Raw genomic sequence first — 16,690 nt, 5'->3', positions numbered from 1 at the left:
TCATGTTCCCTCTCTCAAATAAATAAAATCTTTAAAAAAAAGTTTACTGAGGTATAAGTTACATATAGTAAAATGAAGTCTTTTGTTTTATTTTTTTTATTTTTATTTTTTTAAAGATTTTATTTATTTATTTGACAGAGATAGAGACAGCCAGCGAGAGAGGGAACACAAGCAGGGGAAGTGGGAGAGGAAGAAGCAGGCTCACAGCAGAGGAGCCTGATGTGGGGCTCGATCCCAGATCGCTGGGATCATGCCCTGAGCCGAAGGCAGACGCTTAACCGCTGTGCCACCCAGGCGCCCCTGAAGTCTTTTGTTTTAAAGATTTTGTTTATTTATCTGACAGAGACAGCCAGCGAGAGAGGGAACACAAGCAGGTGGAGTGGGAGAGGAAGAAGCAGGCTCCTACCGGAGGAGCCTGACGTGGGGCTAGATCCCAGAACGCTGGGATCATGCCCTAAGTCAAAGGCAGACGCTCAACGACTGCGCCACCTAGGCGCCCCAGTAAGATGAAGTCTTTTTTGTGCACAGCTCTAAGAGTTTTAACAAGTGCATACAATGGTATAGCCACCCCCCGTAATCAGGATACAGAACAGTGCTATTATCCCCCCAAATTCCCTCACACTTCTTTCCTGTCATACTCTCTTCCCACCTCACACCCTAGAAACCGCTAATCTGTATTCTGATCCCCAAAGTTTTGCCTTTTCTAGAATGTCATATAAATGGAATTATACAATGTTAACAGCCTTCTGAATCTGGCTTCTTTCTTTTAGCATAATGCACTTGTAATTCATCCGTGTTATCAGTATTTTTTCAATGAGTTTCTAATAGGACAGAGTCCCTACTTCACAGATTAGGAAACCAGAGATCATTTGCCCAAGGTCACATAAGTAGCTTAGACATAGGAAATTGAGACAATCATAACTGATGAGGTAATATGGACATGGATAGATTAAACTAAAGTTAGACAATGGATTAAAGGAGTATTTGGCTGCAATCAGCAGGACTACTTAGGCAAAGTGATCGAAGAACTCAAAATAGAAAGATAAGACTTTGAAAGCGTAGGTCAATATAAACAGAACAAAGGAGGAAAATCAGGGGAGGTGGTCGGTCTGCATAACTGTATCTTTTAAAAACGGAGTGTTATACATCAAAATACAATAAACAGTAGCCAGTCTATAGTGTTAGGTTACAGGGCTTGCTTTCATTTTTGGATATAAAATGTGCATAAATATGAGTTGTAGCTGAGATGTGACGCTTGGTAAATTATGTGTTGATAAAACATTTTTAAGTCCTTAGGTAGAAAACATCACAGAATTGAAGAGCATTTAAAGTTTTATAGAGAAGAGCTTAACTCTTAGAATTAATGAAATACAGTAACTGCACATAGGGGAGTCTGAAGTACATAAACATCACTCTCTTGAATAATCTTTAGTAGGGCAAGTTACTACCTTATAGAGCACTTAAAAGCAGCATCAGTATTCATTCATTATCCTCTCTTGACTGCCCTAGTGTATACAGTACTCACCCAGTGAGGAAGCTCTAATGTTTGCTCCATGCTGTTACACTGATTACAATAGGTCTGACTTAAAAAGCGTGCCACTGGGTGCAAAATTTAAGAAAAAGATTTTCAAGGGTTAATTAACACTGCTCTGAACTGCATATATCTGTATCTATACATATATATTTTTTCAAGAGCAGTAAAAAAATACACATATGCTAAAAAATTTAGAATGGGTTAGGTGAAAAAAGATGTCACTGAATAGGATTCATGAAAATTTTATAATATAAGGATATCTACAATCCACCCATATATATATATATTTGTTAAGAGACATCTTAAAGAACGACAAATAGCGTGGTTCAAAAATATTAAGGAAAACATATATAAATACCATGGATATATTTTTTACAATAGAATTTTGGAACCAGAAGATATACTAATGATCAATTAGTTCAATCACCAGCTTACAGAGAGACTAAGGTCCAAAGAGTGAATGAAGTTACTTCCCAGAATCAAAGAGGAAGTTAGAGGCAGAACAAGGACCAGATATTCTGTCTGTTAACTCCTAATTCACTGTATCTTCAAAGTTTGGCCAAGCGAGAGCTTTTGCCTGTATGAAGTATTCTAAGTGTATCAGCAATCAATAAGAAGAGTATCAGATATTTCTCTCAATACAGAAATTTAATAAAATAAAAAGACTGAGTACTCAGAGAAATTCAGTAAGATCCAAAATATCTGTATTCTCTAACATGTACAATAAAGCTTAAGCATAATTTTAATTTTAAAGTAGAGGCATTATTTTAAAGAAAACTAAAATATCCTCATTACTATATTTCTAAGTAGACTAGTGTTTTAACGTTTGGAATTAACTTTTAGCAATGTAAAATTCAACTACTGCATTGAAAACTTTTCTTCTTAGATATAAACTGTGTCAGTCAAAGAATGAATAGTTTGTTGTGCTGACCGATACTATTAATTCATTTTAAGAAGTAATCTGCTAAAAATAATTTGCTACTCAAATTCTAGGTTATATTTCATTCTCCTGAAAACAAATTTTATCACATCTGTCAGGACTTAGTAGGAACAAACTACTCCATCATAGTTCAAAGAAAAAACATAATGTTCTCTAGAAACAATTTATGAAAAAGTCAGATCCATATTTCATATGTGCCACAAAAGCTCATCAGAGTAATAACCCTCCTTCTCCTGGGTGTTATCCTACCATCTGCTGCTCTATTACTTATCTTTATTTTGCAACTAATTAACAGCATAATCTTCTAAATTCAGCAAGTTAATTATCATTATTGTGGTCTTTGCAGCATCATCAGTCCTCATGAAGTCTTGTCTCCCCACCCCCAGAGAACATATGAAAATGAAGTAGGGTGGGAGAGAGTCTGTTTCTTTGGAGTGGGCTCATTAGGTGTTTGCTGATTAGCTTGGCATGCAGAGGCAGGTCAGAAGAATTCTGCTGAACATGAGGTTCCATGCAGGGCCCAACTAAGTTAATGTAGGTTTCTGAACATTTGCCAAGATGCCCTCTGTCAGCTCTCAGTAGAAACCCCCTGCAGAAAACCTACTGGCTACCCACTGTGTGCAAAGGTATTTCTCAGTTTGTCACACAAGACTTAAAGGAACGACTGTGGAGAATGCTACCTAAATACTTTATTAAATCCTAACAAAACTCCTAGATGATTAATATTTTCTTATTCAGACAAGTTACTTTTTGATTACAAATATTACATAAGAAAGTTGTTTTATTACAAGAGTAACACAAATGGAAAATATCTATTGTTTACATGCTTAATGACAAAACTCCTAAACCTAAATTTGGTGAGGTCCACTGCAATTCTGTGGAAGACAGTAGATCCTAGGAATTTTTCTGTAATATTAAAAAATACTAGATAATCTTGTATTTATGGACCCCTACTTACACTACTTTTTTTTTTTTTTAAGGTTTTATTTATTTATTTGACAGGGACAGCCAGCAGAGAGGGAACACAAGCAGGGGGAGTGGGAGAGAAAGAAGCAGGCTCACAGCAGAGGAGCCCGATGTGGGACTCGATCTCGGAACACCAGGATCACGCCCTGAGCCAAAGGCAGACGCTTAACGACTGCGCTACCCAGGCACCCCCCTACTTACACTTCTTTTTCTTACCACATTCTCAGTTTTTCAAAGGCTTAAAGTTCTAACAACAAAAAAAGCTTGCTCTGAAGAAATTTCTTCAGCAATAAAAGGATCCATTTCAACATCTATAGTAGACACAAACAATGCATATTTGTCTACCTATAAGCACTAGACATCTGAAAATCAGGGCCCCACAAAAGCACCCTTGGTTATCTTAGGATACAAATAAGTTTCTCTTCAGCTATAGTATGCTAGCCATTCTTATGTGTTCTAATGCCATTTCTACTACAATATTTTTTAATGTATCTTCCACTATATTTAATTTTAATTCCAGTGCAGTTAATAGACAGTAGCATATTCATTTCAGATGTACAATATAGTGATTCAACAATTCCATTTTTGCTCAGCATTCATCTAGGTAAGTGTACTCTTAATCCCCTTTACCTATTTCACCACCTTCCCACCCGCCCCTTCTCACTGGTAACCATTAGTTTGTTCTTTGTAGTTAAGAAACTGTTTTTGGATTCATCTTTTTTCATTGTTCGTTTGTTTCTTAAATTCCACATGAGTGAAATCATATCGTATTTGTCTTTCTCTGACTGGCTTATTTTGCTTAGCATTATATCCTCTGGATCCTTCATACTGCTGGAAAAGGCAAGATTCCATTCTTTTCTATGGCTGAGTAATATTCCATTGTATATACATACCACTTCTTTATCCATGCAGCTGTTGATGGGCACTTAGGCTGCTTCTATAATTTGGCTATTGTAACAATAATGCTGCAATAAACACAGGGATGCGTATTTCCCTTTGAATTAGGGTTTCTGTATTTTTTGGGTAAATATCCACTAGTGAGATTACTGGTTCAAGGGGTAGCTCTATTTTAAAATTTTTGAGGAACCTCCATACTTTCTTCCACAGTGGCTGCACCAGCTTGCACTCCTGCCAACAGTCCCATGAGGTTTCTCTTTCCCCCACATCCTCGCCAAGTTGTTTCTTGAGTTTTGGATTTTAGCCCTTCTGATAGGTGTGAGGTGGTATCTCATTGTGGTTTTTGATTTGCATTTCCCTGATGATAAGTGATGTTGAGTATCTTCTCATGTGTCTGTTGGCCATCTGTATGTCGTCTTTGGAGAAATGTCTGTTCACGTCTTCTGCCCATTTTTAAATTGGATTATTTGTGGGTTTTTGGTGTTGTGTAGGTTCTCCATATATTTTGGACACTATGCCTTTATCATATCTGTCATTTGCAAATATTTCCTCCCATTCAGTAGGCTGTCTTTTTGTTTTGTTGTTTCCTTTGCTGTGCAGAAGCTTTTAATCTTGATGGAGTTCCAATAGATTATTTTTGCTTTTGTTTTCTCTTGCCTCAGGAGACAAATCTAGAAAGATGTCCTTACAGCCAATGTCACAGAAATTACTGCCTGTGCTCTCTTCTAGGATTTTTATGGTTTCAAGTCTCACACTGAGGTCCTTAACCCATTTTGAGTTTATTTTTATATATGATCAAAGAAACTGGTTCAGTTTTGCCAATATCATTTGTTGAAAAGACTTTCCCAATGCACATTCTTGCCTTCTTTGTTTAAGATTAATTGACCATATAATTGTGGGTTTATTTCTGGGCTCTCCACTCTGTTCCATTGATCTGTGTATCTATTTTTGTGCCAGTACCATACTTTTTGATTACTACAGCTTTGTAATATAACTTCAAGTCTGGAATTGTGACACCCTCAGTTTTTTTCTTTTTAAAAACTGCTTTACTACTTGGGGTCTTTTGTGGTTCCAAACAAATTTTAGGATTGTTTGTTGTAGTTCCATGAAAGATGTTGTTGGTATTTTGACAGGGATTGAATTAAATCTGTAGATTGCTCTGGGTAGTATACACATCTTAACTATAATGGTTCTTCCAATCCATGAGCATGGAATGTCTTTCCATTTGTGCATCATCTTCAATTTCTTCAATGCTTTATGGTTTTCAGAGTACAGGTCTTTCACCATTTTGACTAAATTTATTCCTTGGTATTTTATCGTTTTTGGTAATTATAAATGGGACTGTTTTCTTAATTTCTCTTTCTGCTGCTTCATTATTAGTGTTCAGAAATGGAATGGATTTCTGTACATTGATTTTGTATCCTGCAAACCTACTGAATTCATTCACCAGTTCTGATAGTTTTTGGTGGAGTCTTTCGGGTTTTCTTTATATAGCATTATTTCATCTATGAATAGTGAAAAATTTACTTCCTTACTAAGTTGGATGTCTTTTATTCCTTTCTCTTATCTGACTGCTGTGACTAGGACTTTCAGTACTCTGCTGAATAAAACTTGTCTATGGGTGCCTGGGTGCTCAGTCGGTTAAGTGTCTGCCTTCGGCTCAGGTCATGATCCCAGGGTCCTGCAATTGAGCCCCGCATCAGGCTCCCTGCTCAGCGGGGAGTCTGTTTCTCCCTCTGCCCCTCCCCTCTCCTGCTTATGTGTGCTCGCTCGCTCTCTCAAATAAATAAATTTAAAAAAACAAAAACAAAAAAAACAAAAAAACTTGTCTTGTCCACCATCATGATGTCAGCTGTGGATTTTTCATATAAGGGCTGTATTATGTAAGGTATGTTCCCTCTAAACCTACTTTGTTGAGGGTTTTTATCACAAATTGATGAGGTCCTTTGTCATATACTTTTTCTGCATCTGTTGAAATGATAGGACTTTTATCCTTTCTCTTATTGATGTGATGTATCATGCTGATTGATTTACAAATATTAAAACACCCCTTGCACCCCTGGAATAAATCCCACTTGATCATAGTAACTGATTTTTTTAATGTATTGTTGGATTTGGTTTGCTAATATTTTCTTGAGGATTTTTATGTTTATGTTTATCAGAGATATTGGCCTGTAGTTCTTTTTTTGTGTGTATGTGGTGTCTTTATCTGGTTTTGGTAGCAGTGTGATACTGGCCTCCTAGAATGAATCTGGAAGTTTTCTTTCCTCTTTTATTTTTTGGAAAATTTGAGAACAGGTTCTAACTCTTTTTTAATTGTTTGGTAGAATTTATCTGTGAAGCTGTCTGGTCCTGGACTTTCGTTTGTTGGGAGTTACTTGATTACTGATTCAATTTCATTGCTGGTAATCAGTCTGTTCAAATTTTCTATTTCTTCCTGATTCATTTTTGGGAAGTTACACATTTGTAGGAATTTATCCATTTCTTCTAGGTTGCCCAGTTTGTTGACACATAATTTTTCATAATATTCTTACAATCCTTTGTATTTCTGTGGTGTCAGTTGTTATTTCTCTTTTGTTCTTGATTTTGTTTGAGTCTCCCCCCCCCACCTTTTTGATGAGTCTGGCTACAGACTTATCAATTTTGTTGATCTTCTCAAAGAACCAGCTCCTGATTTTGTTCACCTATTTTTTTATAGTTTCTGTAACCATTTATTTCAGTTCTAATCTTATAATTTCTTTACTTCTGTTAGGTTTGGGTTTTGTTCTTTTCTAGCTCTTTTAGGTTGTAAGGTTAGGTTATTTGAGATTTTTCTTGCTTCTTAATAGGCCAGTATTGCTATAAACTTTCCTCTTAGAACTGCTTTTGCTGCTTCCCAAAGATTTTGGACCATTACATTTTTGTTTTCACTTGTCTCCATGTACTTTTTTTAAATTCCTCTTTGATTTGTTGGTTGACCATTTGTTGTTTAGAAACATGTTCTATTTGTGCTCTTTTGAGATTTTTTCTTGTGGTTGACTCATATCTCACTGCATTATGGTTGGAAAAGACGGAAGGTATAACCCTGATCTTTTTGAATTTGTTGAGACTTATTTTGTGGCCTAATATATGATCTATTCTGTTCCAGTGCACTTGAAAAGAATGTGTATTCTGCTATTTTAGAATGGAATATTTTGAATACGTCTATTAAAACATCTGGTCCAATGTATCATTCAAAGCCACCATTTTCTAACTGATTTTTAGTTTAGATGATCTGTCCATCGATGTAAGTGGGGTGTTAAAGTTCCCTGCTATCATTGTATTACTATCAATTAGTTCCTTTATATTTGTTATTAACCATTTTATGTATTTGGGTGCTCCCATGTTGGGTGTATAAGTATTTATAATTGTTATGTCTTCTTGTTGAATTTTTCCTTTAATGATTATATGGTGTCCATGTCTCTTGTTATAGTTTTTGTTTTAAAGTCTATTTTGTCTGATATAAGTATTGCTACCCCAGCTTTCTTTTCACATCTGTTTGCATGATAAATATTTCTGCATCCCCTCTCTTTCAATCTGCATATGACTTTAGGTCTGAAGTGAGTCACTTGTAGGCAGCATACAGATTGGTCTTGTTTTTTTTATCCATTCTGTCACCCTATTTCTTTTGATTAGAGCATTTAGCCCATTTACATTCAGAGTATTAACTGATACATATGTATTTACTGGCATTCTGTCATTTGTTTTTGTAGATCTTCTCCGTTTCTTTCTTCCCTTCCTCTCTTCTCTCACCATAAGTTGGCTTTCTTTAGTGATATACTTGGATTTTTCTCTTTTTTTGCATATCTATTACTGGTTTTTGATTTGTGGTAACCATTAGGTTTGTATATAACATCTTCTGAACCACATGTCATTTTAGCAGAATTACTACTACACTATTTAGCATGTCATTAAGAGATTATGATGACATAGTTCAACTAAATCTTTAGGAGAGATGAAGAATCAAACGGCTAGGATGTTTAAGTATTTTCAAAGAGTTGAAAACAACAACAAAGCAGAATCCAACTCAAGCATGAAAGAAGAAATTGTAAGTTTTACTAGGGGTTAGCAGACTGGTAGAAAAGTTATTTAATGTGTAAAATGAATCTAAGGGAGATGAGCTGGGAATCACTCAATTGGAAAGCATGGATTTGAAGTCCTATCACTGATCGAGAAGAGTCAAGTCCTGTGGTCATTTATCTGGTCATTAAGAAACCAACACACACTAGGATATGAGCCTGTCTCAACTTTCTTTAGTTGAGATGATACAATGATTTCCTCATTTGCTAAGGCTTTTTTAGCCCCCTGGAACTTAATAAGGTAAATTAATGATACTGACATTTTAACTCAGTTTAGAAAAAATCTGTAGCTATTTGGTATTTTATGTCCTAGAAATAATTAGAATAACTTGCCACAGAGTAACAGCTTACCCTTGAATTTCAATTTAAAATGTTTAAGAGATCAATTTAGTCTGTGATTTCAGTTGAAAGAGCTAAGCTATTCTAACTAATCCTCTAATACTAGATTATTTAAGAAAACCAAGCCCCACTATAAGTTTAATCAAACTTTAAAGTTATTAAAGTACTCAGGGAAGTTTGTTAGATAATTGAGGGACCTTTACAGAGAACAGGATATATTAAGTTTAAAATTAAGTTTAGCATGTTTAAGATTAATTATATTTGAAGACCTTTAAAAACAATCATTATATAACTGGATTTGTAAATTGGCCTTGAGAATTCAAGGAAGAGCTAAGTTTCTGAATTGGTAACTTTAATAAATCTAATTTTTAAAAAAGTAATCCCTGAATAATGGTTTTTGTGCACAAATATATCATCAAGGGCTCCAAAAACCAGAAAACAAAAACTAAACATCACTGATAACGATATAATCTTAACTGCTGAAAAACATAAGTAATGGTCTTAGAAAGGTAAGAAGACTTTTGATGATCACCAGAACCACTTGCAAGAAAAACCTCAAGATTTAAGACCGTATCTGCTGAATTTTTTACTACCTAAGAAATGTTTGTTAAATAAATAACAATAGAAAGAAATAACTGCTAAATGAGGCTGAAGCAAAAAAACATGAATCAAACTACAAAAACCAAACTATTTTCAGGTTATTTCCTAATGTTGATAGATTGGTTTTATACTTACAATACATATATAATAAGTACAGTTGATGATGACATACAAGCACTGAAAATTCTTCAAAACAAAAAAAAGATTTTTTATTTATCTGACAGAGAGAGACACAGCGAGAGAGGGAACACAAGCAGGGGGAGTGGGAGAGGGAGAAGCAGGCTTCCCGCTGAGCAGGGAACCCAATGCGGGGCTTGAGCCCAAGACCGTGGGATCATGACCTGAGCCGAAGGCAGACACTTAATGACTGAGCCACCCAGGCGCCCCTAGCACTGAAAATTCTTAAACAGATAGTCAACAATGTTCATTTTATGTTATTAAGATAGGGAAAACAGACTAGCAATATTTGATAAAAATATGAAACTAGGGGCATCCGGTGGCTCAGTCAGTTAAGCATCTGCCTTAGGCTCACATCATGACCCCAGGGTCCTGGGATCAAGCCCCATGTCAGGCTCCCTGCTTCTCCCTCTCCCTCTGCCTGCTGCTCTCCCTGCTGTTCTCTCTTTCTCTGTCAAATATTAAAAAAAAAAAAAAAAAAATATATATATATATATATATATATATACACACACACACACACACACACACACACAAACATATATATATGAAGCCAATGGTGAAATGTGCAATAATTTCTGTACTACAACAACCAAAAAACCCCAATTAATCAGAATTCCCTTAGCATTCCAGGCAATTGATATTTTGTTACCAGTTCATGTTACCTAGATAGAATAGCAGTATCTATTTTCACAAATGAGCCCAACAGGTATGATATACTAGAAAATGGAAACACAGGACAATCAAATATACCAAAGGTGGTAAGTTCCCAAACCACAACATAATTAAAATAGAAATAAGTAAGATAAAAAGAAAGCCTCCAGATATTTGGAAATTATACAACATTACTTCTAAATAACCCATAGCTCAAAGAAGAAATCACAAAGGAAATCAGAAGATAAATGATAATGAAAATATAGCATATCAAGATTAATGAATAGAAAGAAATTTATAGCTTTAAATGCCTATATGGGGGGGCACGTGGGTGGCACAGTCATTAAGCGTCTGCCTTCGGCTCAGGGCGTGATTCCAGCGTTCTGGGATCGAGCCCCACATCAGGCTCCTCTGCTAGGAGCCTGCTTCTTCCTCTCCCACTCCCCCTGCTTATGTTCCCTCTCTCGCTGGCTGTCTCTCTCTGTCAAATAAATAAATAAAATCTCTAAAAAAAAAAATGCCTATATGGGAAAAGTGAAAGATTTAATCAATAATCTAAGCTTCCACTTTAAGCTGAAAAAACACAGGCAAATTAAACCCACTTAAGTAGAAGAAAGGAAGTACTAGAGATAAAAGTAGCAACCAATGATAGTACAAATATACCATTAAGAAAAATAAAGACAAGCTACAGACTAAGAGAAAATATTTGTAAGATATATGTAACAAAAATTTTGTATTTACTGTATCTAAAGAATTCATATAATATAAGAGACAACCCAATTTTATTTTATTTTTTAATTTTTTAAAAAGATTTATTTATTTATTTATTAGACAGAGAGAGACAGCCAGCGAGAGAGGGAACACAAGCAGGGGGAGTGGGAGAGGAAGAAGCAGGCTCCTAGTGGAGGAGCCTGATGTGGGGCTCGATCCCGGAACGCCGGGATCACGCCCTGAGCCGAAGGCAGATGCTTAACGACTGTGCCACCCAGGCGCCCCACAACCCAATTTTAAAAATCAACAGAAGATACCACAAAAAGTGTCTCGCAAAATCAGAAACGCAAATTAAAACCATGAGATATTGCTACAAACTCCTAGAAATGTCTACAATGAAAATGACAGACAAAACCAAATGTTGGCAAAAATGTGGGAACAACTGGAACTCCCATACTCTGCTTGTGAGAGTGCAGAACTTTGGCAAAGGGTCTGGCAGTTTCTTACAAAGTTAAATGTATAACTACCCCCTTACTCAGCAATTCTACTCTTCAGTAGATAGACCAAATGAAAATAAACATCCACAAAAAGAGTCATACAAAAATGTGCACAGCATCTTTGTTCACAAAGATCAATGCTGAAAACCATTCAAGTGTCCACCAATGAGAGAATGGATAAAGAAACTGTGGTATATTCGCACGATGGAATATTACTCAGCAAAAAAAGCAGCAAATTATGACATATTCAACAACCTGGATAAATCTCACAGACATATGGTTGGCTGGACACAAGAATATATATTGATTCCATCTGTATGAAATTCTAGAACTAATTGCTGGTGACAAAGATTAGAACAGCTGGGAAGGTGTACTGAGTGGAAAGGGAAATAAACTTTCTGGGCTGATGTTAATGTTCTATACCATGAGAGCGGTGTGAGTTACATTAATGCACTTATTTATTTATTTTTAAAGATTTTATTTATTTATTTGACAAAGAGAGACAGCCAGCGAGAGAGGGAACACAAGCAGGGGGAGTGGGAGAGGAAGAAGCAGGCTCCCAGCGGAAGAGCCCGATGTGGGGCTTGATCCGAGAACGCTGTGATCATGCCCTGAGCCGAAGGCAGACGCTAATGACCGCGGCACTCAGGCACCTATTAATGCAATCTATATATCAACGTTAAGATTGGTTCAATTCAATGTATATAAATTTTTACATTAAGAAAGGCCTATTAAAAAATGAATTGGGTAGGGAATGGTCTGAGGGATAGATAAAGCAAGAATGGCAGTTATGTTCAATTGAAGCTGGTGATGGGTACATGGGGTTCATTATACCATAACTGTTTACTTTGTATATGTTTGAGATTTTCCATAATGAAAGTTAGAAAGAAAAAAAAGGAAATAGACTAATTTCTGAGTCTTTTTATTTAATTAAAACAGGACAATCTTATTTACTACCCCAATTAAAACAGTCAATCACCTAAATATGGTTATTTTTTAGCAAATTCTAATAATAAATTTAATTGGATTGTTAAATTTAAGTGGGACAATCTATGACTCCCCATGCCTTCAACCAATGATTGTTTTCCATATATAAATTTATTAAAGTTATAGCTTTGATTTTTTCTAATATACAAGCACACAAAACACTTTTATTCTTGTTAATTTCCTGGTGACCGAAAAGAGTTATTCAAGGAAGTATTAAATTTAATAGTTTCTACAAATATGGCCTACTCTTCTTATAGCCAAAAGTATTTCTTTAATTCAAAAGGAACAAATCAGATTTAATTTGTAGGAAAAAAGTCCACTGAATATGTAAAAGTATTTTAGATGCAGTGTACAACTAACTGCAATTTTTACTTGTACAGTATGTTTAAAGTAGGAAGTGTAAAAACATTCCCAACGGCTTTTTTGCTATCAAGTGAAGAGGATTTATCTTAATATTTCCAGAGCTTTTGAGCTAAACATGTTGTTATGCAAAAAATTCTCTCTTTGGATTTTCAAAAGTTCTCTCCCACAATCAATAACCAGCTAATTTTTATACCTCTCAACCACTGTTCGTTCAGATGGTGTAAGGTTTATTGTTAAAGTCATACATACCAATTTCAGATTGATTATTTGCTATAATGGAGAATAGAGGGTAAAAACTTAAAGTTTGACAACATATAATGGTTTTCAAACGATACATTTTATGTTAGTATAGTATTCATTGTAGAACTCTTGAATAAAGTGTCTTATAACTATGTACTGATTTTCTAAGGATGCAGTCACCAACTGATGTTAAGAAGCCCTAAAGTGTGTGAGGCTATAGAAGGGAGAATTACGTGGATATTAAGGGGGGGGGGGAGGCAGTAGCAGTTTTAAGGTTTTTTACCAAGGAATTTAGCACGTTTATGGAATCTGGGTTAAGAGAAACTCTAGAAATCAAAGTTTAATCCTTTTATTTTACAGATAAGGAAACTGAGTCTCCTCAAAGTTAAAGTGGCTTGATTAAGGGTAGTGAATAGTAGAGTTAGGATTAAAATTGAAACACATGTCTCCTGACTCCTAATCTACAGCTTACCCCTTAAACAATACTAATTTCTTAGTGTCAAAATACAACTCAAAAATATAGTTTTTCTTTATATGTTATGTGTAACATTTGCTAACTTGTATACCATTTCAGAATTCTTGTTAACTCTGTTCTACTAATTTGTGTCACTGTTTATAAAACCATCTATACTGCCTTCAGATGATGACATCTAGTTTCAGCTGTAATATTCCTAGCCACCACCAGGAGGAGATTTGTTTAAAGAACTACAGCCAAAAACCTGACAAACCAATGACAAGAACTAGAACTTTACTGCCAAATCCATCCATTTATTTTAAAGTACCACTAACTAGTCATTATGCTAATGGAAACTGCTCCAAATTTCCTGGTTCTTCTATAGTGTGATACATTCCATAATTTTATAAAATGTGATCTATATTGTACATCTGAAGCAGGCTTTAATGGAAAAACTAATTCAAAACAGGCTCAAGAAATGTGCAGAACAAGTAAAATCTTGCTTACCATTTTTGCTTCTGACTGTACTGGTTGAGGGGAGGAAGGACCTGGAATTCCTGGAACACTAGGCACCATGGTGACTGGTCGAACAAGCTATGTAAAATATATTGAAAAATAATTGCTAGAGAATATATTCAAAATGATTGTGCCATATCTGCACAATGGCTATAAAAATTTGAGAGTTCAGAACTGGAAAACTGTAAATCCGTATGATCTTCTGTCCTGATTTATCCTTTAAAACTTGTCAATTTCTGAGGCACTTGCCCCTCTAGTCTTTAATTTTCACAAATTTTTTAATGGTTACTTCTTTTATAGGATCCATAATATTCAAAATAATTGATGCAAAATTTCCCAAGATCTGTCCCACTGACATTTTGGATGTGAAAGGAAAAAATGTCAAAACTTGTGACAATTAGGCATACAAATAACTTCACAATGAATTTTGCTCTTCTAAAAAATATATATATGCAATTTCTAAAATATATAAATAAAGGTCCATTGATATAATATCTTATATAATGACAAAGAAAGAACCTGGTTACCCCTAATAATTTCTCTAAAAATAATAATCTGGACCAGATTTTTTCATTTTTTAAAAAACCTAATATTAACATTGAATAATTGGTTATTATATAGCTAAAGTATCTCTCCTCTTTCATTTCCCTTTTTTCCATCACATTTACATTTAACAAGATAACCATCTAATCTCAAATACAAGGGCAAGAATGTTTCCCCCTTGACATGGAACACTACATTAAAAACTAATGATGTACTGTATGGTGACTAACATAACATAATAAAAAAAAAAAAAGAAAAGAATGTTTCCCCCTTCAAAAATATCCTAGAAAAGAGGAAGTAGTCACCTAATATCTGAATCCTTATAAAGTCACTCAATGCACTGTGAACAACAAAGTTCTGTCTGAAGATGATACATCATTATCTTATACTTATTCCAATCAATGCTAATTTTCAATACTTAGGTTACTTGGAAGACTGTGTTAATAAAAAGTAAATATTTCACATTAATTTTAATAATTTTCCTGGGCATATAATCTCATCACAGTGTTAGAAGTTACTGTAAGTAGACTTCTAAAAATAATTTTTAAAAGCTACACAATAAATGATTATATTTCATGGATCAGAAATATCTATCTATAAGGTAAAAAAAGAAACTTTTTATTATACAAAAGAGTATTAGGGCTTGGGTGAGAGTTCTAGGAAGATACAGACCCGAAAGTGTTATGTTGAAATTACTCAGGTGAAAATAAAAATAATGTATTTTGGAAAAATTGTGTTAGGTGTTTTAAAAAAGTGATCCTAATGATAAAAACCTGAACACAGAAGATACAATTAGAGAGTTTGAATAAAACTGTTTTATGAAAAATGAGAAAAGTAAAAAAGTGTTATTTCGAACTTATTCAAAAGAATGTCCTTTTAAATATTCACTGAATTATTAAGTATTACAAGTAGATGTTTAACTTGTCTGTGACTTGCAAAATTTATATATTTAACATGCTTCTTAAGAAACTTCCCTTTCAGATCTAATATCCTGATTTATCTTTCAAAATGGTCAATTTCTCAGAGACATTTGCAGAGCAAAGTGAACAACTATCTACTGTTTTAGAGTGTTTAGATTTTCACATGCCTGGCCAGCAAAGGAATTCTGTAAAACCAACCTGACCATAAAAGTTCACAAGACTGTTCTTATAAACAATTTCTTCAATAATCAAAATATGGAGTTACTGGACATGTGTTCTAGTATAAATATCTTCCTAAAGAACAGAAATCTCTGTTAATATTTGAATTCTACAAATCTAGTCAAATTGAAATGTATTAAATAGGATTAAATTTCTTAATTTTAATGATACAAGGAAAAAATTTTTGGAGGATGAAAAAACATTTTCTAACCAATTATGTTTGCCTTTAATAAAGAGATGAGTAAATACTACTAACCACTAATAAGTTTTTTGTTTGAATCAGTTTCATAAACCAATCAAGAAGCCTTAGGTGTATTTTCTGATTACAAAGATCAGTTTTGCTATGAAGAAAAGATTTAAAGAGTCTGAATCTCAAACTTACTGGGACTGCAGCTGGAACATGCACATTAGAACTCGTAATTGATGCAGGAATAGCAACAGGCATGGTCTGTCCATTAGGGAGATGCAATAGAAGAGGAAATGGGCCTGGTACAGGACTAAGAAAAACAGAAGGAAAATTAAAGATAAGAAATCCTTATTAGTCATCTCTAAAAATATGAGGGTATTTTTACTCCTATTATCATATTTTAAAATACATTTCCTAACCACTGCAAAACAAATTGCAAAATTTTACTATTTTTAATTGCATCTTAAATGCATAATGTATAAAGCAGTGTGGAAAAACAACAGACGAAAAAATACAAAAAGTTATGGATTTATCTGGGACAATCTCCAATGTTAAATGAGAAAAATTCTTATCAGAAGCTCCTGAGGGGCACCTGACTGGCTCAGTTGGTGGAACATGCGACTCTCGATCATGGAGTTATGAGTATAAGCCCCACCCTGGGCAAAGAAATTACTTAAAAAATAAAATCTTAAGAAAAAAAAAAGTTTGAGAGATACGCATAAGAACTGAAAGAAATATCATCTGATGGAGTAATTTTATGTATTTTGTGTGAAATAGCATGAAAATAAGAGACCACCTTAAATTCACATTCAATGTCGATTTGTTTTTAAAATTAAGTTTTAGTTGGGG

The 16,690-nt window shown here is 34.6% G+C and overlaps 1 protein-coding gene across 14 annotated transcripts in view; it reads right to left on the bottom strand.

Moving 5' to 3' along the window:
• ATF2 (activating transcription factor 2) overlaps nt 1-16,690 on the bottom strand; it is a 96,333-nt gene that overhangs the window by 36,287 nt on the left and 43,356 nt on the right. For all 14 annotated transcript variants that reach the window (XR_567533.2, XR_567534.2, XR_567535.2 and 11 more), the window contains 2 exons: nt 16,037-16,151; nt 13,964-14,050 (listed from right to left, as the gene is read on the bottom strand). Coding sequence is in view for 11 of the 14 variants with exons in the window: in XM_008687162.2 (XP_008685384.1) it covers nt 13,964-14,050; nt 16,037-16,151 (202 nt within the window). In the remaining 3 variants the exon portion in view is untranslated. The remainder of the gene's footprint in view (nt 1-13,963; nt 14,051-16,036; nt 16,152-16,690) is intronic.

The sequence above is a fragment of the Ursus maritimus genome, unplaced genomic scaffold, assembly GCF_017311325.1.
Source record: "Ursus maritimus isolate PB19 unplaced genomic scaffold, ASM1731132v1 scaffold_1, whole genome shotgun sequence".
Taxonomy (NCBI): domain Eukaryota; kingdom Metazoa; phylum Chordata; class Mammalia; order Carnivora; family Ursidae; genus Ursus; species Ursus maritimus.
Note: the sequence above shows the minus strand (reverse complement) of the source record. Positions and strands in the feature narration are given on the sequence as shown.